General features: G+C 52.2%; 1 protein-coding gene across 9 annotated transcripts; it reads right to left on the minus strand.

Annotated features, from left to right (window-relative positions):
- Nucleotides 1–441: 441 nt before the first annotated feature.
- FES (FES proto-oncogene, tyrosine kinase) lies at nt 442–26,600 on the minus strand. 9 transcript variants are annotated; one of them, XM_084817708.1, is made up of 19 exons: nt 26,527–26,600; nt 25,855–26,088; nt 19,088–19,261; nt 18,799–18,895; nt 13,299–13,482; nt 13,028–13,165; nt 12,791–12,916; nt 11,454–11,576; nt 8,926–9,112; nt 8,480–8,557; nt 8,065–8,274; nt 6,927–7,049; nt 6,773–6,826; nt 6,121–6,239; nt 5,287–5,381; nt 4,456–4,579; nt 3,769–3,926; nt 3,340–3,462; nt 442–938 (listed from the first exon to the last, which is right to left on the minus strand). In XM_084817708.1, exons 2-19 carry the CDS (start codon nt 26,068–26,070, stop codon nt 796–798), a joined length of 2,472 nt encoding a protein of 823 aa, XP_084673834.1. In that variant the 5' UTR covers nt 26,071–26,088; nt 26,527–26,600; the 3' UTR covers nt 442–795. The 9 variants fall into 9 exon arrangements, with proteins under 9 accessions (XP_084673834.1, XP_084673837.1, XP_084673832.1 ...); XM_084817711.1 differs by lacking the exons at nt 3,340–3,462; nt 26,527–26,600 and having other exon boundaries at nt 459–938; nt 25,855–26,151; XM_084817706.1 differs by lacking the exon at nt 26,527–26,600 and having other exon boundaries at nt 497–938; nt 12,791–13,165; nt 25,855–26,151.
- Between the last annotated feature and the right edge of the window lie 1,367 nt (nt 26,601–27,967).

Here is a 27,967-nt window from a genome sequence, read left to right on the forward strand (position 1 = left end):
TCATCCAAAGAGGGCACCTTACCACCACAGGCAGTGCATCTTCTAAACAGAGGCTTTGGGGCCAAAGGCTGAGGAAGAAAAAACGCGTCACTGCTGAGGTGAACAATGCTCCCCAACACCACCAACAATCTCCATCTCTCTCTCTTTCTCTCTCTCTGCTATCTCTTATTTTGAAGATAAAGAAAAATAAGATGAAGGAAGAAATGAGGTTTAGATAAGATAGAAATACAGCATGACAGAATGTCGAAAGACGTTCCCCACGAAGTAACACTAAGGCAGTCGAAAAGGAACTGAGGGGAAGGCGGGAAGCTATGCTAAATATGCCAGAGACGGTGGGGGAGGGGTTCCCGCCAAAAATCTGTGCAGCTTGGAAGTTTCCAGAGTGAGTCTCCACGCAGGCGCAGAGCCCATATGTGTGAATGCACAAAGACCATGAAGAAGAACTTGTGTCTGCTTTTAATCAGGTGCTCATTGTTTGGGACCCGTTTCGAAAAGGAACAATGAAAACATTCTGTTTGAGCCTTTATTATAGTGGTATTCAACTACAGAGGAAATGGATACAGCTGAGTTTGGAGAGCAAAGCTTTGGGGTTGTTCTGGCCACCACTGCTGGAAGCGCCGGGCAGACTTTGGGGGTCAGGCTACCTGGAGACTGGAACAAGGTCCATATGACCAGAAGGACATGCCGAAAGCAAAAGAAAAAGGCATGGTTTGAAGACGCAGCCCTAAGCAGGTGGGCAGGCAGCTCCAGCCTGGGCATGAGAGTGCCAGCCAGAAGTCCAGGAGAGAAGCGCTCTCACCGTTGCCTCTTCTGAATGACAACCAGCTCTTGGTATATGGTGTTAAAGTTCGGTCGGTTCTGTGGCTCGTATTCCCAGCACTTCAGCATGAGCTGGTATACCTCCACAGGGCATTGGTCTGGGGCACTCAGCCGGATTCCTAAGAGGAAAGGTAGAGCTGAGTCACACAAGGACATGGCAAGGAAGAGAGTCAAGCATGTGTTTTGTTGTACAACTCACAGAATGCTTTGCTGGGACTCTAAACTCAGTGTAAGTACAGGCGAAAGGTTATCTTATTACTTAAAATATTTTGATACCGCCCTTCATCAAAGATGAAGCTTTTGGGGCAGTATACAACACATCTACAAATCATATTACAATAACCTGACCTTAATAAAAGACAACAATACATTTAGAAGACTACATTGAGGAATTATATGCACTTTAAAATGCCTGGCAAAATAATGCCTTCAGAAGTCATCTAAAAGCTTTTTGAAGCAAGCCCATGGCATGTCTCCTTAGGGAGGGAAGCCAGGGCGGCACCACCGAGAAAGTCCTCTGCTTTTTAATTACACAGCACAATTCTGATGAGGAAGGCACTTGGCACTGAGTCACAGTAGAAGATCTCAAGACATATGCAGGCTGGTATAGGAAGAGGCGCTTCTTCAGATATTTGGGTCTCCAGCTGTTTAGGGCTTTAAAAGTAAGCACTGGCCACCACCCTGTGTTGGGCCAGGAGGTGAAGAGACAACCAGTGCAGTTCTCTTAATAGTAGAGTAAGATGAACAAACCTGGCTGTACTAGTTAGAATTCTGGCAGCCAAATTCTGAACTAATTGAAGCTTCTGAGTTAACTTTTAGGGCAGCTCCAGGTATAATGCACTACAGTAATCCAATTGGGCGGTTACCAGAACATGGCCCATTCTTACTGTCTAGGGAATTGCCACAGCTGGTGAACGAGCCAAAGCTGGTAAAAGGTACTCCACACCACTGATGCAACCTGGGTCTCCAGTGACAAAGGAGCAACCTTGCCCCCCCCACCCCCCAAGCTGCAAACCTGCTCCTTCAGGGGTAGTATCCAGAACAGGTCGAAGATCAACTCCCTGAACCTGTATTACCTCCATCTTGTTAGAACTCGGTTTCTGTTTATTGACCCTCATCCAACCCCTTACTGAAACCAGGCACTGGAAACACTGCATTACCACACCCCCTACACCCAACCCACAGAGTTGATCCAGCAAGATCAATGGTATTGAATACTGCTGACAGGTCAAGGACAACCAACAAGGTCACACTTCCCCTGTCTCCCAACAAAGGTCATCCATCAGGGTGACCAAGGCTGCCAAAACTAGGTCTGAGCATGGATTGAAATGGGTCCAGAGAACCTATTTCTTTCAAGAGAGCCTGGAGTTTTACAGCCACCACACTCTCAAGCACCTTGCCCCCAAAGGAAAGATTTGCAATTGGGTGATCATTACGATCTTCAGTTCCAGAGAGGGTTTCTTAAGGAGTGGTTACACAACGGCCTCCTTCAAGACAGTCGGGACTGTTCCTCTCCCAAGGAGACAGTAATCTTCTCTTGGAGTTGGCTAGCTGTAATTAGCCAAGATAGGCAAGGGTCAAGAACACAGGAGGTTGGATGAACCCCTTCAAGCACCTTGTCCACATCAGGCCACAGCAACTGAAACTCATCCTGAACCGGACTAGATGGTGCTTTGGATGCCTCCATAGGAACTGCACTAACAGTGGGGTCAAGATCAGCTTGGATAGGAATGATTTCATTGTCAAACTATCTTGCAAATCTTTCACAGCAGATCTTTGAGGGTTCTAATGTATTCTTTCCAGGTTTTACTTGTAATAAACCTTTTACCCCCTGGAAAAGCTCTGCTAGATGGCTACCGGAGGATGTAATGGTAGCGGAGAAGTAACTTCACTTTGCCATCACTGCCTACAAAGTAGGCATGGCTTATACTTGGTCATTTTCACCATGAGACTTGTGCCACTTAGGTGGAGTCTTGTCCCTGCTTCATTGCACTGGACTGTCTGGTCAACCAGGAAGCTAACTTTGCTCTGCAGCACAGAAGAGAACACATGGGAGCAGTCATGTCACAGGCCTGTTCCATCTCCAAAGGGAGACCAGGACTTTGACAAGAGCACCAGTCATGTCAGCTGGAAACTCCCCAAGAGCATTCAGAAATCCATCACATTCCATAAGTCTCCAGGGGCAGACCAACTTAATGGGTCCACCAGCCCTGCAGAGGGAAATGGCAGCTGCCAATCTAAATCTCTTCAGGAAGTGGTCTGACCATGGGGTCCACAGAACAACCCAAATGCACACACTTCCCCAGACTTCCTGCTTAGTCAAAAATACCAGATCTAAAGTGTGACCTGCAGAGCGTGCTGGGCCAGTGATGTATCGAGACAGCCCCAGAGTTCTCATGGCAGCTGTGAAGTCCCAAGTCAAAAGACTGTGCCTCGTGGGTGCCAGGAGAAGGGTGTTCACTTTCCAGGTCCAAGCAGATCCTGAGACCCCACCCAATTGCCCACCCTTCTGGGGCTCACCCTTCTCCACAGCCTCACGGGTCTGCTGGTTGCTCATATTGGGGTATGGTGTAGAACCCAGACTGAAGGCTTCCCAGAGCAGGATCCCAAAGCTCCAGACATCACTTTCTGAGGAGTATCGGCCTAAGGGGGAAGGAAGAGTGCGCATTGAGCTGTGGCACTTTCTGGAGTCTTGGGTGAAAGGTGCCCAGGTCACACATGATCCTGGTCTCCTGGGTACCCAGACCCATCTACTACCAAGAGGAAGACACACGATCTGTGACTAGCAGCTGAGATGAACCAACTGTCCTGAGGAGTCTCATCAGGATATCCTCCCGGCTTCTCTCCCCTGTAGAGGCTCATCAGAAGGCCTCCTGGCTTCTCTCCCCTGCTTGCCATTCTGGAATGGACCTCTTGAGTACACTGCCCTAGAGCCACAGCTGTAGGTACCGTAACTGAGTGCCTCTGGAGCCGTCCACTTCACAGGGATCTGTTTCATGCCACCCGTGGAGGAGTAAACACCATCCTCCTGTTCCCGTGACATCCCAAAGTCGCTTATCTTCAGAGTGTTCTTCTCTGTCACTAGACAGTTCCGTGCTGCCAGGTCCCTAGGGGGTGGGAGACCCAAACACACCACTGACACCAATGCTTGGGGGCAGATTTATATATGCCAATGCCTGGAGCACCCCAGCAATTCCTCTCTACCTTGGAGGGGCCTCCAAACACTGCGTACTAGATTTGGTACCTCCAAGCGGGCCTGTGCCTAAGCTGGCTGCACAGCTGCATTTGGCTAATTCTCTTCCCTTCTTGCTAGAGGAAGAAGAGGCAGAAAATACCCATGGCCACAGCTTTGCCTTTTCTCCAAGGAACATGCCTTTGGCTGATGCTCCAGTCTTCAACAGGATAAGAGCACCACCAGTATCACACCACGGCCTCCACCAAGGCTCTGTTAAGGCTACGGTCCAAGGGACAGGAGGCCCTGGAGGCTGGGTGAGGTGAAGATGGCAGCATTTGAGGGAGGGAGATGTGTGATGGCAGGAAAGCCACTGGAGGAGCCTGGGCAAAAACTGCCATTCCTGGCCGGGGAGGGAGGGAGTCACTCCTGACACAGCCATGGGGTGGGCTGGGACAACTGACCGGTGGATGCAGTGCTTGCTCGCCAGGTACGCCATCCCTGCTGCAGCATTCTCCATCATCTTCAGAAGTTCCTTGACTCTGAGCTGAGCTCCCTCATTTCGCAGGAAAGTCAGGAAGTCACCTCCTGCGGAAGGGGCGGTGGCAGACAACTCAGCAATGGCATCCCAACTGATGTAACCCAACTGATGTAACGTCCCGTGCGTGTGATGGGTCAGGGCATGCACCGCGCACGCGCACACACGTATACACCCCTCCACCCAAAGAGGGTGGTTGGGAGAGGTTATAGCCTCCCCCTCCCCAATATCCCTTATCCAGGTTGCGGCTTCCCCAGTGCTGTTAGCAGTGGGGAAACAGCAATGTGTTCTATTCCTTGCCGCCACCACCCAGCCGATTAGCCATCAGGAAAGAGGGGGAAAGTGGGCTGCGCAGGGAGCAATGGGCCATGTGCGGTCTGCAGGCCATGTGTTGCCTGTCTGTGCTTTCAGGCCAGGAGCCAGGGCAGGTGGGTACCACAAAGGGCCTGGAGGTCAGCCCTTAGGGTCTGCTTGAGAGGCACATGGGTGGAGATGCCTTCCCGGTTGGGAGGGAGAGAAGACAAGCATTTGCAGCTTTGTGGAGAACAGCTACTGTACATTTGATGGCAACACCAGAGACTGTTCTTGATGGGCCCTGCAACATCACAAGACTTGGAAGAAACTTCTTTTGTGCAAACCAGATGGCCCAAGTGGTCTCCCCTCACCAGCTGCAGAGCACGTGCATTTTCGAGAGCTTTAAATTAAGGGCCCCAAGGCTGTAGAAAAAAGCAAAGGGCACATGAAAGGCTAGACTTACCCTGAACTAGCTCCATGACAATGTAAATGGGATGCTTCTGGGTGCAGACACCAATGAGCCGGACAATATTGGGGTGGCTGTATTGCTTCAAGATCCTGCAAGGGGAGCCAAAGGAGACACAACTGGGGGAGGGCAGACCGCATGCCAGCGGGCTTCCTCAGCACCGAAGCTGCGCTGCAAGCCGCCGGCCCCCTCCCGTACAAACGTTGAGCGGGAGCCTCTGGGGCTAGGAAAGCACGAACGCCGCAGCAAGGCAACAGCCTCACTGGCAGGCTGCCCTTGATCCCAAGCTCCCTACGAGTCGCTCTGTGCCGGGAATTCACAGGGATCTGGCCATTAACCAAGTGCCTGTGCCAGCTGATCAAGCTTGGTCGTCTTTCGAAAGACCTCTTCCAAAGAAACCACGGGAGGGAGAACAATCGCATTTCCCCACCCACCTGCTAGTGGACTGGGGAAAGAGCCATCCCTCAGAAGAGCACACACTTTCTATGCATACAAAAAGTGCCACATTTATTTATTACATTTCCATACTGCCCAATAACAAAAGCTCTCTGGGCGATTCACAGCATCCAAACCCCAGCACATCCTGGTAGGGCTAGGAAAGGCTACTGCCTCAAATCCTGGAAAGCCACTCACAGGCAGCGCATCCAGAGGCATTTTTATTGTGCAGACAATATGGAGCCAGATGGACCAATTGTCTGACTTGCCAGTAGTTACATGGGTCCCTACGTTCATTTGTAAGGAAGCTCCCAGAGTGGTTTAGCCAAGGTCTCCAATAGTTAGATGACCCTTGATAAAAGAGCCTCAGTTGCCCAGGGTTTGCTCCACACGCACCTGGCCTCCTGCAGGAATCTGGCCTTGAGTTCTGGTGGGAGAGTTTCACGGCAGGACTTCACAGCCACGGGAGTGTTGTCGCAACGCAAGCGCCCACCAAATACCTCTCCAAAGTTACCCTGGAGAAAGAAGAAGGCAGCCAAGGGCACTGCTGGCTTCCCATCTACCCAGCTCACCTTTTGCCCATGGAAACATGGTTCAGAAGCAGGGCTGGTCCAGGAAGGCAGGGCAGTACCAGGCTGCTTCCTGGTTGCATCCTGCAGGTATCTGTGCATTCGGAATCTAGTTTGTGCAGCAGACCTGCATTGCTCCAGGGACCACGGGCAAGAGCAGCATGGCAAGGAAGCAGGGTGGCCAGCCAAGGTGCAGCTTGCCCAGGGCAGGCTGCAACATGTGCAGGCCCAGCCGTCTTGCCACCTGAGAGGCCCTCCGATCAGGACCCTTCTCAGGACCGGAATAGGGTTCTGCCCATCTGTGCTGGGTTATTCCCATTCAGCAGCTAAGGCTGAGAGGCAGCAAGTTTCTTAAAGCTGTGGAATGCCTGGCTTACATGGCTTTAGTCAATCCAAGATGGCGGAATAGCCTGCAGGTGATGCCCAGCCAGCGTGCTCCCTCCGCCTGCATCATCACTGCCATCCTGAGGGCTACTCACCTGCCCAATACGCTCTCCAAGCAGCACATCCTCATGGTCCAACACCCACTTGTCCTGGAGCAAGAGCAGTCAGTCACAGGGCAGGAAACTCCATGTGAGCCTCCCTTACTTAGCCCTGTCCAGGGGTAGGGGAGGGTTTGGTCAAGAGCAGTACCTTGATGATGGGCTTAGCCAAGATGATGCCACTCTTCTTTGTGATGGGCTGCTTGGACTTCAGGAAATTGTCAATGAGCAGTGGGATGCTGGGAAAAGCTTCACCCTCCAGGCGATACAGGTTCTAGGGAGAAATTCCACAAGAGCAGCCTTGTTAGTCCGATGCAGCACGTAGGCACAGGTCCTGCTCTGGTAGGTAGGAGTGGTGATGGGAAAGAAGCTGCGTGGCCAGTTAATTTGCTTGATTTATCCTCCACTCTATCCTAATAGGTGTGTCCTAAGCCTGACCTCGAACCGCATTTTGACTGACAGAGCATTCCAGCCAAATAAGCCAGCAAACCATCTATCTGTGATCCTGGTCCAGAAGCATCGTAGAGCTTTCGCACTGGCAAGCTTCAGTGTCCTCCCCTCAGCTTCTGGAGGGAAGACATCATAAAAACCCCTACCATGAATGCAAGTGCCCCTGGGACTTTGGAGAATCATAGAATCGTAGAATAGTAGGGCTGGAAGGGGTCTACAAGGCCATCGAGTCCAACCCCTGCTCAATGCAGGAATCCAAGCCAGAGCATCTCTGACAGGTGGCTGTCCAAGCTGAAGCTGAATTGGTCACTCATGTTCTCCTGTATTGCTCCTTTTACTGTGACCTACGCAAAAAAATTATTGAACCTCTTTTATTAAAACCACCCAGTTATTCAGATGCTTTTTATGTCTTTTCATTTCTTTCTGATCAAAATGCAGCCACCACTCTTAGCATTGCCGAATCCTGTGCTGCGGCATGCAAAACTCACCAGGAACTGACCTCGGAGACTGTAACCTTCCTTGGGAGACTGCAATATGATCACAAACTTTATAATATTGTTGCCTGATTTCTCCACATTTCATCTCACCTTATATTTTTCTCTTATTTTGTCTCATGTTTTCTGTGTGGATTTTCTGTGTTTTCTGTGTTTTTATTTGATATGCTGGCCATTGACCATAACAGTAAAATGGCTCGCTCACGCCCATCGGAGAGCAAGAAGGCCGCGTGCGGGCCCAGATGCAGCATGCCACCCGGCTGCTCAGTGGGGCTGCCTCAGAGAAGGCGCGGCCCCTCTCCCTCCCCAGGCCTCCCCTGCCCTCGCTGTTCCGTGGTCACTCACGTCAGCCGCCTGCAGGATGAAGTGTCGGGGCTGCCCGTCCCACAGCACCGAGAGCACGTACTCCCGCTTGCCTTGGCTCTCTCGGACCAGGAAGTCCCCTGGGGCCTGCAGCAGCCTCTGGACCTCCCCACGGGGGACAGCACCGTGATACCAGGCTTGCTGGCTGAGGGGCTGCTGCACCTCTGGCAGGAGGGCCACCGGGGGTGGCAGCTGAGGAGAGAGAGGAAAGGGACAGCGTGCAGTCGCCCAGGTGGGCAGCCCCCACAGCGGGGAAGGCCAGGCCAGGCCAGGCGTGGGGCCAAAGCAGGAGTCCTCCCTCCCCACCACACACGAAGTGGAGGCATAGCCACCAGAGGGCACAGCTGAGTGGGGCAGAGGTGGGCAGGCGTCTCACCCTGGAGTGGGGGGCACTCACCGAGAGGCGTGGGCGGAAGATGCCTGTGATGTGGTGTTTCAGGGCCTCGAGGGCCGGCATCCGACTTCCATCCTGCTCCTGCCAGAGGAGGAGGGCCCAGAGTGAGTACAAACTCGGGGGGGGGGGGCTGTTGGGCACACAGAGTGGGGCGGAGGGGCACTGGCTGGCTCAGCCAAGCAGGGCTTGATTTGCAAAGGCCACCGGCTGCCCATTCATGAGGCCCAGGAGCCATGCCCCAAAGGCCTGTGGTCCAGTGCCCCAGAGAGGGCTTCCAGGGACCACGAGAGCTGGAGCGGCCTGCTTCTTGCTCCAAGGAGCACCAAGCCCAAGCGGCTGGGGGGAGGTGCCGTGCCGTCCAGGCAGGGCAGACGACGGTGCTTGCGAGCCCCCCGGTCCTTTGCTGGGCCCCCGGGAGTTCCCAGACCCGCCAGGGGGCCTGCACCCACCCCAGGAGACAGGGCCAGGTTGTCCTCCTGCAGCGCCGGGGCAGGGGGGGCTTCCCTGGATCCCAAGGCATCCAGCTTGTGCCGCAGCAAATCCCTCTGGGCTTGGAGCTTGTCCTGAGCTCCCTGGGCGAGCTGGAAGAGGTGCAGGGCTTCATGGAGGGCCTGGCGCTTCCCCAGCAGTAGGATGCTGTCGAAGAGAAAGGCAGAGACACCCGCTCGTGTGAGGGGTGGCGGTGAGGCACCATACGGGTCAGTGTCATTCCTGTGTGTGGGTTCCCCCCCCCCACCCCCACGGGCCAGTAAAAGGACACAGCTACTGGTGAAGATGATCAGATGGGACACTGCGAGCTGCAGAAAACAGTGCTTTACAGAGCACACAGCAGAGGTAGGGACATTTGGATCTGGCCCCTGGCACCTTCTCATCCACCCAATGTGTAGCTACGAGGTTGGGGGCGTGGGGGGATCCCATTGAACGGGACCTTTTCCCTTCACCTAATTGCCCCGTGGGGGAGGGAAAGGCCCTCCCTCACCTCTCAGCACACTGCCAGCCCCCAAAATCCCCCCTGCACAACCATGGGGCTTAGGAAGAAAGCTCCTGTGGGAGCCCATGTCATGGGGGGCGGGTAGCAAGGGGGGGTGAAGTGGGAAGAGAGGGAGAAGGGATTGAGAGAATGGAGTGTGGGTCTGAAAGCCAGTGTGGGGAGGCCCTGGCCCCACCCACCTTTGGCTCAGCTCCACGCCCCCACCCCAGCATACAGCCCTGGACAGGTCATTCCCAAGGAAAAGTGGCCCTTAGGGGGAAACAGGTCTTCCACCCCGACATACAAAAGCTGCAAAATGTTGTATCTAACACAAGAAGTCCCTCACTACTTCTCACAGCATTAGATCATGAGGAATCCTGGGAACACGGCATGGATGGGGGTCAGAGGTTCAAAATAGAAATAATAGTTCAAGGAAAAGTTAAAAGGTCTTGAAATCTGATGTCATTCACTGAGGATTGGACAGATAGCTTTTGAAGTCTGACATGCAGCCAGAATATTCCGCCTTATGAAACAGTAGCTAGTTAAAGAACAGGTAGCTCAGTGTAGGAATCCATGGACATTTCTCGCAACAGAGGGATGTAAATAGTGGGGTCCCCCAAGGCTCTGTATAGGGACCCGTGCTTTCTAATTTGATCATCAGGGTTCTAGAGTCAGGGGTGAGCAGTGAGGTGGCCAAGTTTGTGGACTGCTTGTCCACTTGTAGGAGAACGTTTAGGGCGCGATCCTACGCATGTTTCAACAGAAGAAAGTCCTACAACTCCAAGCATTCTGGCTGGGGAATTCTGGGAGTTGTAGGATTTTCTTCTGTTTAAACATGCGTAGGATTGTGCCCTTAGAAGATCTGTTAGATCTGACAGTTAAAGAAAGGGTTGCCCTCAGTCACCACGAAGCTATAGGCAAGTATATAAGCAGTTGGCCTCCCTTTTTAGAACTTGTGGTAATTAACTTGTTTCTGTTTAAAGATTAAAAAAGAAAAAAAATCTACTGCTTCTTCTGATATTGTCTGATATCTTTTATTTTGGATATTAAGTTCATTTCTTCATTTTAGAGTTATCATAGTTACATTTTTTTGCTTAAGATTTATTTATTTTATTAAGATGTGTCTCTTTCTTTAAGAGAGCAACCCTATGTCCTCTAGACAGCGTCCAGGGGAGATAGGGATTTTCCGTTTCCCAGCTCCAAGCTCATTGCCAGGGAACCGTGCTCCCCACCCCCACCCCCTCGCAGACGGGGCAGAGAGGACTGCTGTGGCTGCCCCTCTGTGCCTGCTTGTAACACGGAGCACGGACGGGGCGAAAAGGGGGCATTCCCAGGGGCGGGGGGAGACCACAGACACTGTTCTAGACAGCTTCTGATGTGGTCTCCAGCCCCGCTCCCACCCCCACCCCAAAGCTGCGCTTAGACACCCGAAATCAGGCGTCTACAGCAAGCTGTGGGGCAGCCGGAGCACAGAGGGAAGAGAGGCGACCATCTATCTCAATAGGATTGAGCTACGCTGCAAAATTTCACAACACATTGCTGTAGCAAATCATCCTTTCATTAACTTTGTGGTGGTGTTGATACATTGGAACACCAATCCATAATAATATTAATAATTGTCAAAAATTAGTCGACAGCAAATTATCAGAACGGAAATGAGCAGCGGAGCCAAACACAGAGCTCATGCCGAGAGCTGCGGCGGCACAGAAGCAGGGCACAGCAGTGAGGCAAGCGAAGAGCTGCCGCCGAGGGAGTTGCCTACTTTGGGTGCAGAAGTCCCCCACAGGACGAGGACAATGAGGCCACAATGCTCTGGGTACTGCGAGCACACGGCTCATGGTGCTGCTTCTGCGCCTCGGGTGGCGCGCAGCCTGGCATCTCCCCAGCCCGGCCTCCCTCAACAGCCGACAGGCCCAACCTGGTGTCCTCCAGGCTGCTTTCTGCTAGGAGTTGTCATCCAAACCTCAGGAGAGCCCCAGGCTGGGGAGGGCTGCTCTGCAGTCTCACCGCTCTCCAGGGGCTCCAGCCGCCTCCGCATCCTGGATTTCCGCCTTCAACATCTGGACACGCTGCTGGTGGCCAGCACTGCTCTCCATGGCACTTGCCAGCTCCTCCTCCAGGGAGGCGAGGCTGCAGGGGAGGGAGGGAGGGAGCAGCCTCAGCCTCCTGCCAGGCACAGCACTGGTATCCCCCTGAGACCAAGTGCACAGTTTGGGAGTCCTCCTGAACTCTGAGCTCACTGGGGAAGCCCAGGTGGCTGCAGTGTCCAGGAGTGCTTTTTACCAGCTTAGGCTGGTACGCCAACTGCAGCCCTCTCTGGAGAGGACGGACCTTGCCTCAGTTATCCACGCACTAGTCACATCCAGGCTGGACTAATGTAATGCGCTCTACTTGGGGCTGCCTTTGAAGACAGTTCAGAAACTCCAGCTTGTGAAGAATGCGGCTGCCCAAGTATTGGTGGAGGCGAGGCGATTCAATCATGTAACGCCTATACTGCCAGCTGCACTGGTTACCGATGCATTTCTGAGCCCAATTCAAAGTGCTGGTTTTGACCTTTAAAGCCTTAAATGGTTTGGGACCAAGTTACTTGAAGGACCGCCTACACCCTTATCAGCCTGCCCACACTTTAAGATCAGAAAGAGAGGCCCTTCTCATTTGCCCACCTGTGAGAGCAATCACATGGGTGACCACACGTGAGAGGGCCTGCTCTGCAGTGGCCCCACACCTCTGGAATAAGTTGCCATCGGAAGCCCGCCATGCTCCATCATTGCAGACTTTTAAGAAAACAGTATTCTACCTTGGCCTTCTCGTGATATGACTGCTATTGTTGCTGGTACCACTGTTAACAATGTTGCTGGTTTTATTGTTGGCTTTTATTGTTGCTTTTATTGTTCTTATGTTTTTATCACTTTCAATAATTTAACAGTTTTTATGTATTTTATTGCCGTGAGCCGCCTTGGGAGGGCTTCAGCCCTGAAAAATGGCCAAGAAATGTTATAAATAAAAAAATAAGAGAACACAGACAGAGGTGATGGGAGCCACAAGGGTCACAAGCCACCTCCAGCTCTCCCCTGTGGTCTGCTGAGCTTCCAGCAAGGCAGGACGCAGAGCCAGAGCATGGCGCTGGGCCCACCAGGAGGGTGGGCCCAGCCTCCCGGCCTCGGCCTCTTCTCCATGCACAGCATCAGGCACCAGCATGTGCTCCATGGAAGGGAGGTCTCCCCCTGGGACCCCCCCCCCCGGTGCCCTTTTGGGCTGGACAGAAGGGAGAAGGGCACAGCCACACTCCTCCGTCCAGGCCCTGGCCCTCGCCAGCCCCAGGGCAGCCCCTTCCCCATACACACGTGTGCTGCATGCTCTCTAGGGTGAGCTCATTCAGCTGGAGCTCCCCAGCTTGCAGGCCCGCCGTCTCCATCTCCTCCAGCAGCGTCTTGTCGAAAGTTGCCATGACTGGGGGCTCGCTCCCACACCTGGGGAGAAAGACATGGCCCAGAGCCAGAGGGAGGGGCGGCTTGCTGGGCAATGCCAAGCCAGGCACAGCACAGCCCAGCCCCGGAGACAGACAGCCCAGCAGGCAGTACCTGCACGGGGGAACAAAGTCCTGGTACTCCGTGGCAGGCTGGAGGCGCTCAATGGCCCGGCCCATGGCCTGGTGCACAGTCACCATCTCCTCCTGCACCAGGCTGGCGATGCTGGCGTACTCCTGCAAGGCTGCCTTCCTGTTGGTGCAGAAACAGCACCGGGCCGGTGACTCACTGGGGCAGCCAGCGGAGGTGTAGCGCCCGAGCCCAAGCCATCCCCGTACCCAGCCAGGGAGGGAGCAGCTGCTGAGGTCACTGCCGCCGCCCTTACGTGATGTGAGCCATCTCCTGGTGCAGGCTGTGCAAGGACTGGCGCACCCTGGGCAGGGTCTGCCGGTAGTGGGTGGTGTGCTGCACTTCAGCAGCCTTCAGAGCCAGCACGTACTGGTTGTGCAGGGAGTAGAGCTTCCAGAGGCTCCGGACATATCTGTCTTTGGCCTTCTCGCGTTCCTTTTCTGCAGGGAGAGCCACACCAGAGTAGGATCAGAGTTGGACCAGCTGCACATACAGCAGCCTTACTAGGCAAACCGATGCAGCAGCCAGGAAAAGGTTCTTGAGGCTGTGCCACACAGCTCAAAGGGAAGGCTGGCCCAGTCTGCAGCTGCTGTGAGAAAGACAAATCCCACGCTTAGGATCTTTAGGGAAGGAACAGAAAACAGCGTGGCCAATGTCGGAATGCGCTTCTGCAACTCTAGGGCATGAGCACATGCGGGGATGCTGCCCACAGTTCTGGTTGCCACACAAGCTGCTCCAGCTGGTCCAGGGACTACAGAAGCAGGCAAGCTCCCAGAGAGCGAGCGAACAGAGTGAGCGGACAGGGGGAGCCAACAGGAGTTGGCCAGGGGAGTTCGGCAGGGGAGGTCCCTAACATTTTTTTTATTTTTTTACTAACTTTTTTTTCATTTATTTGTCTTGTAACACACACTTCCACACCAGTGGGACTCTGCTTTTAACCTCTACTGAGTGGAGGAGCAGGCACAGGCTAGTCTAAAACAATCACAAAGCTAGACACAAAAAGGGAAAAGAGGCTATGGAAGGACAAGACTCTCCAGTGGTGGTGACCTGCAAGGTGTATGCAATGTTTGTTTTCTTGCCTGAGAACAACATGGCCTACACCTGCAACAAGTGCAAGTTGATCACGCTGCTGGAAGAAAACGTAAGTGGACTGGAGCGGCGACTGTCGACCCTCCGGGGAATAAGAGAACATGAAGAGCTCTTGGACAGAATGGGGGAACTACAGCAGCAAAGGGAAGACCAGAAGCTTGAAGAGCAACAGCAAGATGAGGCAGTGGGAAATGCTGAGGTGAAGAAAAATGGAATAGAGGATACTCCTTGGAAAAGGGTGACAGTTAGGAGAAGAAGAACTAGACGCCACTCTGCACCAGTGGAAGGAGTGGAGCTGTGGAACCGATTCCAGGTACTTGCGGATGAGACTGGAGGACAGCCTGCAGAGGAAGAATCACAGGGGAACCTGCATGAGAGTGAGCAAGAGGCTAAAGGTCAGTCAAACAGAGGCGATGAAACCCAGGCCTACAAGAAGAAGAAGAGAAGAGTGGTAGTAGTGGGAGACTCCTTGCTGCATGGGATCGAGACCCAAGTATGTGGCGAAGACCCATGGACTCGCCAGGTATGTTGTCTCCCGGGAGGACAGATTAGAGACGTGACTGAAAGGTTGCCTGCACTCATAAAGCCCACTGACAGGGATCCCTTTCTTCTCATCCATGTGGGAACAAATGATACCACCAAGCAGAGCTACGAAGAGATCACGTCAGACTTTGAAGCTTTGGGAAGGAAACTCAAGAACTTTGGGGCCCAGATAGTTTTCTCATCCATCCTTCCAGTAGTTAGAAGAGGGATAGAAAGGGAATGAAAAATACTACAGGTGAATGACTGGCTACAAAGGTGGTGCCGACGAGAGAGATTTGGATTCTGGGACCACGGGCTATACTTCCTGGAAGATGGGCTGTTGGCAAGGGACGGGTTGCACCTCACAAAGGCTGGGAAGAATGTGTTTGGCCACAGCATGAAGAACTTCATTAGGAGGGCTTTAAACTGAATCCTACGGGGAAGGGAGGTGTAATGTTGGGGGTAACAATGGACATAGGCGCATGCACTGCAATGGAGAGAACAGCTCTGATAGCGCCCAATAATAGTCTTCAGACACATGTAGGAAGAAAGCCAGACTATGAAGCACATGGTCTTCGATGTCTATATACTAATGCCCAGAGTATGGGAAACAAACAGAACGAACTTGAACTCTTAATACAAGAGGGAAATTATGACCTGATAGGTATAACTGAGACTTGGTGGGATGACTCTCATGACTGGAATACAGCAATTGAAGGATATAACTTGTTCAAAAAGAACAGGAGGAACAGAAAGGGAGGTGGAGTTGCACTGTATGTGAAAAATACATATCTCTGCACAGAAATACAGGAGGAGGAGCTTGGTAGCCCCATCGAGAGCATCTGGGTTGAAATAAATGGAGCAAAGAATAAAAGTAACCTGGTGGTCGGAGTCTACTACTGGCCACCCAATCAAGAAGAAGACAAGGATGAAACTTTTGAAAAGCAAATAGCCAATGTTTTAAGGAAGCATGATGCAGTAGTCATGGGGGACTTCAATTTCCCCGATATTTGTTGGGAGACAAATTCTGCAAAACATGGCCCCTCCAGGAAATTCCTGACTTGTGTGGTGGATAACTTCCTCCTACAGAAAGTAGAGGAAGGAACTAGAGGATCGGCTATCCTTGACTTGATCCTAACCAACAGAGATGACTTAGTGGATAAAGTAGCAGTTACAGGAACTCTGGGGGAAAGCGACCATGTTGTACTTGAGTTCTTGGTTCTAAGGGAAGCAAAAGCCGAGTGTAGTCAAACGCGTACCCTGGATTTTAGGAAAGCTGATTTTCATAAACTCAGAACAATGATCAGTAAGGTCCCATGGCAAGCGATGCTAGCAAGAAAAGGAGTCCAAGATGGGTGGGAGCTTTTAAAAAAGGAAATTCTCAAGGCACAATCACAAACAATTCCAACAAGAAGAAAAGCTGAAAGACAACAGAAGAAGCCAATGTGGCTTCACAAAAAGCTTAGGGATGACCTGAAAACAAAAAAGGACACATATAGGAAGTGGAAAGAAGGCCAAGTAACAAAGGATGAGTACAGGCAGATAGCACAGAATTGCAGGGATGGCGTCAGGAAGGCTAAAGCTGAGAATGAGCTGAGGTTAGCAAGGGATGTTAAAAACAACAAAAAGGCTTTCTTCAGCTACGTGCATAGTAAAAGGCACAGGAAAGAAATGGTGGTTCAGCTGTTAAATAAGGATGGCAAAACGATAACAGATGACAAAGAAAAGGCAGAGGTGCTCAATTCCTACTTTGGCTCAGTCTTCTCCCAAAAGAGGGTCTATGACCCCCCTGGCAAAGGCGAAGTACAGGCTGAAGGGGCAGGATTGCAGCTTGAGATCGACAGGCATATGGTTAAGGAACACCTCATTACTTTGAATGAGTTCAAATCTCCAGGGCCAGATGAACTGCATCCTAGAGTCATAAAGGAACTGGCAGAAGAACTCTCAGAACCGCTGTCTATTCTCTTTGAGAAATCATGGAGGACGGGGGACGTGCCAGATGACTGGAGGAGGGCTAACATTGTCCCTATCTTCAAAAAGGGCAAAAAGGAGGAACCTGGGAACTACAGACCAGTCAGTCTGACATCAATCCCTGGGAAAATTCTGGAGCAGATGATAAAGCAATCCATCTGGAAGCACCTTGAAAACAATGCTGTGATTACTCGAAGCCAACATGGATTTGTCAAAAACAAGTCCTGCCAGACAAATCTGATTTCATTTTTTGATCAAGTAACCTCCCTTGTAGACCGTGGGAATGCTGTAGACATCATATACCTCGACTTCAGCAAAGCTTTCGACAAAGTGCCCCATGATATCCTGATGAGCAAACTAGCTCGAAGTGGGCTAGATGAAACAACGATCCGGTGGATCCACAGTTGGGTACAGAATCGGACTCAAAGAGTGCTTATCAATGGGACCTTCTCAAGCTGGGGAGAGGTAACGAGTGGGGTACCGCAGGGCTCAGTCCTGGGCCCAGTGCTCTTCAACATTTTTATTAATGACTCGGAGGAGGAGGTGCAGGGAATGCTGATCAAATTTGCAGATGACACAAAATTGGGAGGGATAGCTAATACTTTGGAAGACAGAAACAAAATTCAAAGTGATCTGGATACACTGGAGTGCTGGGCAGAAAACAACAGAATGGCATTAAATAGGGACAAATGCCAAGTTCTGCACCTAGGAAAAAGAAACCAAATGCACTGTTACAAGATGGGGGATACGTGGCTCAACCACACTACAAGCGAGAAGGATCTTGGAATTGTTGTCGATCACAAGCTGAAGATGAGCCAACAATGTGATGTGGCTGCAAAAAAGGCCAATGCTATTTTGGGCTGCATTCATAGAAGCATCGCTTCCAAATCCCGGGAAGTACTAGTTCCCCTCTACTCAGCACTGGTTAGGCCTCATCTGGAGTACTGTGTCCAGTTCTGGGCACCACACTTTAAGAAGGATGCAGACAAACTGGAGAGGGTTCAGAGGAGGGCAACAAAGATGATCAGGGGACTGGAAACAAAGCCCTATGAAGAGAGACTGAAAGAACTGGGCATGTTTAGCCTTGAGAAGAGAAGACTGAGGGGAGATCTGATAGCGCTCTTCAACTCCTTGAAAGGTTGTCACAGAGAGGAAGGCCAGGATCTCTTCTTGATCATCCCAGAGTGCAGGACACGGAATAATGGCCTCAAGTGACAGGAAGCCAGATTCCGGCTGATCATCAGGAGAAACTTCCTAAGTTTCAGAGCAATACGACAATGGAACCAATTACCTGGGGAGGTGGTGGGCTCTCCCATACTGGAGGCCTTCAAGACGAGGCTGGACAGCCATTTGTCAGGGATGCTCTGACTTGGATTCCTGCATTGAGCAGGGGGTTGGACTCGTAGGCCCCTTCCTACTATTCTATGATTCTATGATCTCAAAACGGATATGGCAGAGCTGGAAAAGGTGCAGAAAATGGCAGCCCAAACAATCAGGGCGCCAGAGCGGCTCCATCCTGAGGAAAGGCTACAACCTTTGGGACTTTTACGCTTAGAAAACAGGCGAGTAAGAGGGAACAGGACAGAGGTGAGTAAAAGGATGCATGGGGAAGGGGCAGTGGGCAGGGAGAGGTTTTCCTCCCTTTCTCATAATACTAGATCCCAATAGGGTCACCTTACGAAGCTGAATGGTGGGGGATTTAGGACAGGGGAAAGGAAAGACTTTGGGCACAATCCTATGCGTGTTTAGACAGAAGGAAGTCCTACAACTCCCAGCATTCCCCAGCCAGCATAGCTATGCTGGCCAGGGGATGCTGGGAGTTGTAGGACTTCCTTCTGTCTAAACACGCATAGGACCGCGCCCTTCCTCACCCAGCACACAATTAAGCAACAGAACGCGCCACTGCAGGATGCAGACAAGCCCATGGAGAAGGCGATCAGCAGCTACTCATCAGGATGGCTCTGTGCTGCCTCCCAGTCAATGGGGTGCGAGAGCAGCAGGAGCGGTCTGTTGCCCTCGAGTCCTGCTAGGCAGCTTCCGGGAGACGTCTGCTGGCTGCTGCACAAAGCAGGCGGCCGGCCAGACATCAGGCTCTTCTGCTGCTGCAGTGCCCAGGCATTCCTGCGGCCCCCTGCGCGGCCCCTGCCGGCTCCAAGGGCTCCAGCCACGCCCACCTTTGCTGGCCTCCTGGTATCTGCGCTTGGCCTGGGCGCTCTCCCGGACGTGGGCACGGTACTGGCCCTTCAACCGCTCAGGCTCTTGCTGGGTGGTCTGGAAAAGCCGGAGAGGGGGTCATTGGAAGGGTTGAGTCTGGCAGTCTGGGCGTCAGGCCCCAGAGGGGCCACCCCCGCCCACCCCGCCTCTAGGTATTGCAGAGGCAGAGAGCTCTCCCACGTCGCAGCAGGCCCACGTCTCCACGAGGGTCACCACTCTGTCGGAGGGAAGCAGGGCAGGCAGCCGTACCCGGATGAAATCCTGGCTCATTTGTTGCCACTGCTCACTGTAGCTCCGGCGCAGCAGCTGCTTGTCACGGATCAGCAGGCCCAGCTTGTTCAGGGGCCCCGAGACCAGCGCCTCTGCATGGCGCTGCAGCATCTGGCTCAGTGCCTCAGTCTGGGTCACCAGCGACCACCAACACTGCAAGCAGGAAGGGGAGACACACAGGGGCAGGCAGCTGGGCGCAGAGAGTGCCTTTCCCGAGGCCGGGGGGGTTCCGGCACCACTTCCACCACGCCCTGAGCAGCCACACCACAGTGGCAGGGGGCCCCTCCCCCTTCATGGGTGTGGCTTACAAGCAAGGAGTCAAACCACTCAATTTCTTGGTTCGGTTCCGGTTCTGGTTCTGCTGCTGCTGCAATTGGAGTTGTTCTGGTTTGGTTCCAGTTTAGATCAATAAAGGTTCAGCAACCAGTTCTGGTTCACATGATAAAATCTAAATATATGGCGCAGTGGGATGGAGTGAGTGAATCGCTCCAAAACTGTTGCAGTGGTGTCACCAATGAGAACTGGGAAGCAGGCACGAAACAAAACATAAACTCCGAGTGCCTGCTTTCATTTGCTACTGCTTTGCTTTTATTTATAGCTGGATGGATAGACAGACACACACACAAACACACAGACAATCAGACAGGAGGGATGGATGGATGGATGGATGGATGGATGGAAGGTGAATGAGCACCCAACATCTACACAGGCTGGCTAAGGGTTTCCTTTTGTTTGTCACCTCTCGTCCTGTCAAGATATATGTTCATAGCATCTATCCACCTGAATGGGCCCCCTTTGACCCCTGTGTTCTCATCATTGTACAGTCCATGTTGTGAAGGCCGGCCTAACTAGGCCTTGGAAGTGGTTGGGCTCAGGCAAGCTGCCTGATGGGACTGAGAGCCTGCGTGTGTGTCTGACCACGAGAAGGTGGTTGTAATTCATTATAAGCAAGAAATTCCTGTCCACCAAAGGAGCTCATCCCCGAAGATAAGAAGGCAGCTGTGCTAAGACTGTTGCTGGGCTAAATTAACTCTTACTGTATTTTCTTTGTTCTCCAACTAACACTCTGTGTAAATGCATCCTGTTTTTTGTATCTGGAGAGACTCAGTTTCGACTGACTCTCCCACGGCTGTGAAGTGCTTTAATTAATTCCTGACTGCTCACCCTAACCTGCCTTGGATATTTCCTTAACGATGTTAAGGCCACATGGTAGACACCACGTATGTTGCATGTTGCCTATCTGGTATTGTTGTATCACCTTGCATACATGTTACGTGTTCATCTCTTCCACAGACCAAACGACCCATAGTCTCGCCCCTGCCTCTTGAAGACAGCTGAGTATAGAAACCTGTGCAAACCCCAAATATAGAAATACGTATATTCTCCCAGAGATTGGTTTTATGCTATGCGGTCTTTTGATTTTAGTATCACATCAGCTATTTTGTCCTTTGGTTTAAACCCTTATTTCAAGCTGGTAACTTGATTGTCTCTCCTCATGGTTCTGTTCTGATTCCAGTTCAACACGTAATAGTTCAAGTTCTATTCTGGTTCAGGAAACAGTAGAGGCCTGTTACGGTGTTTGGTTCATAGAATCCTGGAGTTGGAAGGGGCCACTGCAGCCATGGAGCCCAGCCCCCTGCTCAGTGCGGGAATCCAGTTTAAAGCAGCCCTCACATACGCTGCTCCTTCTTGGATCTGCCTTGTTGTGGTGAAGGGGCTTGCGTAACTCAGTGAAGCCATAAGCTGTGCCGTGCAGGGCCACCCAAGACGGACAGGTCATGGCGGAGAGTTCTGACAAAATGTGGTCCACTGGAGAAGGAAATGGCAACCCACTCCAGTATTCTTGCCAAGAAAACCCCATGGAACGTATCACAAGGCTAAAAGATATGACGCCGGAAGATGAGACCCTCAGGTCGGAAGGTGTCCAATATACTACTGGGGAAGAGCAGAGGGCATTTCCAAGTAGCGCCAGAAAGAGTGAAGCGGCTGGGCCAAAGCCGAAAGGACACTCAGCTGTGGATGTGTCTGGTGGTGAAAAGAAAATCCGATGCTGTAAAGAACAATATTGTTTAGGAACCTGGAATGTAAGATCAATGAATCAACGTAAGTTGGAGGTGGTCAAACATGAGATGGCAAGATTGAACATCGACATTTTGGGAATCAGTGAACTAAAATGGACAGGCATGGGCGAATTTAATTCAGGTGACCATTATATCTACTACTGTGGGCAAGAATCCCTTAGAAGAAATGGAGTAGCACTCATAGTCAACAAAAGGGTGGGAAAAGCAGTACTGGAGTACAATCTTAAAAACGATAGAATGATCTCAGTACGAATACAAGGCAAACCATTCAACATCACAGTAATTCAAGTCTATGCCCCAACCGCTGAGGCCGAAGAAGTTGAGGTTGATCAGTTCTATGAAGACCTACAGCACCTTCTAGAACTAACACCAAAAAAAGATGTCCTCTTCATCATAGGGGATTGGAATGCTAAAGTAGGAAGTCAAGAAATCAGCGGGATAACAGGCAGGCATGGCCTTGGTGTACAAAATGAAGCAGGACAAAGGCTAATAGAGTTTTGCCAAGAGAACACGCTGATCATAGCAAACACTCTTTTCCAACAGCACAAGAGGCGACTCTACACATGGACATCACCAGATGGTCAATATCGGAATCAGATTGATTATGTCCTTTGCAGCCAAAGATGGAGAAGCTCCATACAGTCAGTAAAAACAAGACCTGGAGCTGACTGTGGCTCAGATCATGAGCTTCTTGTTGCAAAATATCGGCTTAAACTGAAGAATGCAGGGAAAACCACTAAAGCATTCAGGTATGACCTAAATCATATCCCTTATGAATATACAGTGGAGGTGAGGAATAGATTTCAGGGATTAGACCTGATAGACAGAGTGCCTGAGGAACTATGGACGCAAGTCCATAACATTGTTCAGGAGGCAGCAACGAAATCCATCCCAAAGAAAAAGAAATGCCAGAAAGCAAAGTGGCTGTCTGGTGAGGCTTTACAAGTAGCTGAGGAAAGGAGGGAAGCGAAAAGCAAGGGAGAAAGGGGAAGATATATCCAACTGAATGCAGAGTTCCAGAGAGTAGCAAGGAGAGACAAGAAGGCCTTCTTAAATGAACAATGCAAAGAAATCGAGGAAAACAACAGAATGGGAAAGACTAGAGATCTCTTCAAGAAAATCGGAGATCTCAAGGGAACATTTTGTGCAAAGACGGGCATGATAAAGGACAAAGGAGGCAGGGACCTAACAGAAGCAGATGAGATTAAGAAGAGGTGGCAAGAATACACAGAAGAACTATACAGGAAAGATCTGAATGTCCCTGATAGCCATGATAGTGCGGTCACTGAACTTGAGCCAGACATCCTTGAGAGTGAAGTCAAGTGGGCCTTAGGAAGCATTAGTAACAACAAAGCTAGCGGAGATGACAGTCTTCCAGCTGAGCTATTTAAAATCCTAAGAGATGATGCTGTTAAAGTGCTGCACTCAATATGCCAACAAATTTGGAACACTCAGCAGTGGCCACAAGATTGGAAAAGGTCAGTTTACATCCCAGTTCCTAAGAAGGACAATGCCAAAGCATGTTCAAACTACCGTACAATTGCGCTCATTTCACACGCCAGCAAGGTTATGCTCAAAATCCTACAAGCTAGGCTTCAGCAGCATGTGAACTGAGAACTACCGGAAGTACAAGCTGGGTTTGCTGAGGCAGAGGAACTAGAGATCAAATCGCCAACATTCGCTGGATCATGGAGAAAGCAAGAGAATTCCAGAAAAACGTCTATTTCTACTTCATTGACTACGCTAAAGCCTTTGATTGTGTGGATCACAACAAACTGTGGCAAATTCGTAAAGAGATGGGAGTACCAGACCACCTTACCTGTCTCCTGAGAAACCTGTACGAGGGTCAAGAAGCAACAGTAAGAACCGGACACGGAACAACCGATTGGTTCCAAACTGGGAAAGGAGTACGACAAGGCTGTATATTGTCGCCCTGCTTATTTAACTTATATGCAGAGTACATCATGAGAAACGCCAGGTTGGATGCATCACAGGTCGGAATTAAGATTGCTGGGAGAATTATCAAAAACCTCAGATACGCAGACGATACCACCCTAATGGCATCTGGCCCCATCACTTCCTGGCATATAGAAGGAGAAGAAATGGAAGCAGTGACAGATATTATTTTCTTGGGCTCCAAGGTCACCGCAGATGGTGACCATAGCCATGAAATTAAAAGACGCTTGCTCCTTGAGAGGAAAGCTATGGCAAACCTAGACAGCATAGTAAGAAGCAGAGACATCACCTTGCCGACAAAGGTCCGTCTAATCAAAGCTATGGTTTTCCCAGTAGAAACATATGGCTGTGAGAGCTGGACTATAAGGAAGGCTGAGCGCTGAAGAATTGATGCGTTCGAACTGTGGTGCTGGAGAAGACTCTTACGAGTCCCCTGGACTGCAAGGAGGTCAAATCAGTCCATCCTAAAGGAAATCAACCCTGACTGCTCATTGGAAGGGCAGATCCTGAAGCTGAAGCTCAAATATTTTGGCCACCTAATGCGAAGAGAAAAGTCCCTGGAAAAGACCCTGATGCTGGGAAAGATTGAAGGCAAAAGGAGAAGGGGACGGCAGAGGATGAGATGGCTAGATTGCATCACCGATGCAATGAAGATGAACTTGAGCACGCTCCGGGAGAGAGTGGAGGACAGGAAGGCCTGGCGTGCTATGGTCCATGGGGTCACGAAGAGTCGGACACGACTTAACAACTGAACAACAACAACAACACATACGCTGTCCTGTCTTTGCTTGGCTACCTCCAGTGACAGAGAGCCCACCACCAATCTAGGCAGCTGGTCCAACCGTCTGACTGCTCTGACCGTAAGGAAGTTTTTCCTGAGGTTCAGCCGAAATCTGCCTTCCTGTAACTGAAGCCTGTTATTTTGTGTCCTGCAGTCTTGGATGATAGAGTGCAAGTTGCGGCCCCTTTCTCTTCAGCAACGCTTTAGGTACTTGGAAAGTGCGATCATATCCCCCCCGAGTCTTCTCTCCTGCAGGCAAAACATACCCATTTCCTTCAGTCTTCTGTTGTGGGACTTGGAGCCTTTCTACACAAGGCATTTATTGTGTGCTCGTGATTCCTCGCTTATGGTCATTTGCATGACGTTGTCATCCTCCAGGGCCTCTCTGTACTCTGCAACCATTATTGGGGGGGGGGGGTCCCTAATGGGGAAAGCCTGGAATTCTGTGAATGGTGACATGAAACCCTGGTGTATTTGTGCAATTTCACTATACCACAGCGCTACCTAGTGGTTGTGTAATGGAACATATAGAAAGGCAGAGAAAGAAAAACCCTAGGAAAAAAAAACCCATGTAAAGGAGCTGAGCTTAATCCCACAAAAAACCCGGAAGCAGAAACCTTGGTAAAGCGGCAGGTTAAAAGCCTCACGTAGAAAATCCTGTTTCTAGTCCCCTGATCATCTTTTTTGCTCTTTTCTGAACTTGTTCTGATTTATCTGGATCCTTCTTAAAGTGTGGTGTCCAGAACTGGACACAATATTCAAGGTTGAAGTATTCTTTCCTGTGATCTAGAAGCTATACTTCTATTGATGCAACCTAAAACTGCACTGCCTTTTTTTTTTGCAGCCACGTCGCATTGGTGACTCATTTTCAGCTTGTAATTGATTACAACTCCAAGATCCTTTTCACAGATTCAGGTTCAGTTTGACTCCCTTCTTCCAATCCACACATGACAAGGAAAACAGGAGTGGGGAGACGGCCTAGCAAATGGGCAGAAGAGCATCAGGTGAGGAAGCAGGGCAAAGCCGGGTGGGACCCAGCTTGGGGGGGGGGTACACTTTGCCAGGGCCTAGAGATCCAGGAGCTGCAGCCCAGGCTGCAGCATATTACCATGAGGGGAAAAACTGAGGCTACATTATAGATCCTGCTTGAGGATATTTATGGAAAATTATTTTCCTTTGTCTATGTATGTGTTGACTAGATCAGGGTGGGGAATTGTTTAGCCCCTGGGAGCCAGATGGTGCTTTGGCTGACTCCCTGGGGCTGGATGGCATCATCCCAAGGGCCTGTCCCCCGACATCGCAGGGGGTGTCTCCATGAGCTTGGCCAAGGCCAGCTGGCCATCTGCATGCTTGACGCTGCTTCCTCTGGCTTCTGGGCTGAGTCAGGGACTACTTGCTCAAGTTCCCTCTGGTCAGACGTTAAATAAGAACCTAGATCTTGATTTGCTCATAAAATTATCGTGTTTGGCAATAAATTTAAAAGTATAGTTTATTCAGACAATACGAATTTGCCGAGTTTACCTTTAAAAGCTTTTAAACATAATAATTTTATGAGCAAACCAAGTTATATATAACATAACTTTTGGAACAGAAAGGCCACGTTATGTTCCCGCAGGAGCCCTCCCCAACCTGGTGCCCTCCAGATGCTTCGGACCACCAGGCCCAGCATTCCTGGCCGTCGGCCCTGCTGCCGGGGGCTGATGGGAGTGGAAGTCCGAAGTATCTGGAGGGCGGGGGGGGGCAGGCCTTCAGAAGCAACGTGACTTCCGATCCGTAAAGAGCGCCGACGAACCTCGGCGCGGCTCATCTCTCGACTTCCCCCCGAATCTCCGCCTCCCGCCCGCCCGCCAGCGCCCTCCCCTGCATCCGGGGCGGGGCGGGCGCCCCGCGACCCTCGCCCGCCCGCTCGCTCAGGCGCGCCGACCTACCTGGCCGACCTGGCCGCGGCCGCCGGGCTGCGCGCCGCTGTCCTGCTTGCCGGCCAGGCCGAGCATCTGGTGCAGCAGGGCCGCGTACTCCCGGTCGCTCCTGGCTCGCTGCGCCATCCACTTGCGCAGCGCCTCCAGCAGGCGCAGCTCCGCCTCCTGCAGCTGCAGCAGGGCGCTGTGGCCCTCGGGGCAGCCGCACTGCGGCCCGAAGCCCATGGCGGCGCGGCTCCTGCCCTGCGGAGGCGCCGGGCGGTCAGGGCCCCGCTCTGCCCGGCGTCGGCGCGCCCCTCCGCTCGCGCCCCCCCGGGGGGCTGGGCAGCTGCCACAGCTCCTGGGCGGGGGCGCCCGCCGGGCAGCCGACAGCCCCCACCCCGGCGGGCTTGGGCGACCTGCGTTTCAGACCCGCAAGCCGGCTGGATGTGGGGCGCCGGGGCCGGGCCGCGGTTGCCACCAAGTGCAGCGGAGGCCGGCGGCAGCCACGGCGCCGCGGCTCTCCCTCCTGCCCGCGGGGGTGGGCGCGCGGGCTGCAGAGGCAACGCTCCCGCCCGGGGACGCCGTCTGCTCCGAGGCCCCCGCCGGCGGTACGGCTCGGGGCGCCGGCTGCGGCCGGTGGGCCCGAGCTGACCGCAGGGCACGCGGGCTCACGCCCCTCCCCGCCACCTGTGGACGTACCTCGCGCGACCCTGGTGCGTGCTCCCGCTGCCCGAAGCGGCGCCGGCCTGCTCGGGGCGGCCTGAGCGCGGAAGAGGAACAGGAAGCCTCCCCCCCCGCATTGCAAGATCCCCCTCTTGCGCACTCTTGCTTCCCCCCCCACCCGAAATCTGCAGGCCGAGCGCGGCCCTTCCTTCCCGGGGGAAGCGCAGCGCCGGGGCGCGGCGGGCGTTGGCCAAGAGCACCCTGGCCCTCGCAGGAGCGCCAGTCGTGCCCCTGGGGGGCCGGCCGGACAGGGAGCCCCCACGCCAGCTGTGCTCGGGCCCGGCCTGCGGCTTGGCCAGCGGCCCCTTTTGCAGGGCAAAGGAAGTGTGCGGGAAGTTAATCCCGCGCTTGGGGCTCAGGGAGGCTTCTGGCATGCCCGCTGCCCCCAGCAGGAGCTCCTGTGTGCAGGCTTCCTTCGTCGGATGTGTTAAGTGAAGCCCTGCTGGATCAGACCACAGGCTTGTCTGCGCCCACAGTGGTGCCCCGCTGGCAAGGCCACAATGAGCTCAAGAGGCCCTCCCTTTGCCCCCCAGCACTGGCATTTGGGGGCACGCTGCTCCCCAAACGGGAGGCAGCAGAGTGGCCGTTGGCGGCCGCCTCCTCCTCGCATTTGGCTAATCGCCATTTAAAGCTGTGCAAGTTGGTGGCATCTCCACACCCTGTGGGTAGCAAATTCCAGTTTAGCAATGTGCTGTGTGAAAGACACCCCACCCCGCCCTGAATCTCACACATCCAGTTTGATTGGATGACCCCCGATTCTACTGTTAAAAGAGAGGGAGGAAAACATTTCCCTTTCCCCACCATGCATAATTTTGTACATCTCCATCATGCCCTGACATCGCCTTTTTTTCCTAAGCTAAAAAGCTCCAACCATTGCAGCCTTTCAGCACAGGGCGGGTGCTTCAGCCCAACCATTTTGGTTGTCCTTTTCCATACCTTATCCAGCGCTAAAACATCCTTTTTGAGGCAGAGCAAGCCATTCCCCCTTGTCTTGCTTGCCTTAACATACTCGGGCTCCCTCTTGACACCCGGTCTCCCAAATTAGGCATAGAATTCTACCACGCCACAGGGTTTACCCTCCTTTCTCTTGCTCAGGGCCATCTAAGCAAATACTTAGATGCATTTTTATGGCAAGAGGGTGCAGAAGGTAGGTGGGCAAGGATTTCCATCTCCCAGTAGTTTAAGAGCGCAATCCTATACGTGTTTAGACAGAAAAAAATCCTACAACTCCCAGTAAGCCCCCACAGACCATGCTGGGTGGGGAATACTGGGAATTGTAGGACTTATTTCTGTCTCAACATGCATTGGGTTGCACCCTAAGAGTAGCAACTGAAATCTAAAACAAATTCCCTGCCATGGCTTGCCTTGTGTCAGCCATTTATTTCACAGCCTTGGTGTTCCTTGCTTGTAAAAGGGC

Source organism: Heloderma suspectum, chromosome 11, assembly GCF_057233095.1.
Source record: "Heloderma suspectum isolate Gila_16-S chromosome 11, 16-S_ref, whole genome shotgun sequence".
Lineage (NCBI taxonomy): Eukaryota > Metazoa > Chordata > Lepidosauria > Squamata > Helodermatidae > Heloderma > Heloderma suspectum.

Excerpts from the sequence above, each read along its gene's own strand:
- FES (XM_084817705.1), bottom strand. The coding sequence starts at position 26,070 with ATGGGCTTCGGGCCGCAGTGCGGCTGCCCCGAGGGCCACAGCGCCCTG. Across the intron at positions 9,113-11,453 it reads GCTGGAGCCCCTGGAGAGCG|CATCCTACTGCTGGGGAAGC; the intron begins GTGAGACTGCAG and ends TCTCTTCGACAG. Across the intron at positions 4,580-5,286 it reads TGTCATGGAGCTAGTTCAGG|GAGGTGACTTCCTGACTTTC; the intron begins GTAAGTCTAGCC and ends CCCCTTCCGCAG.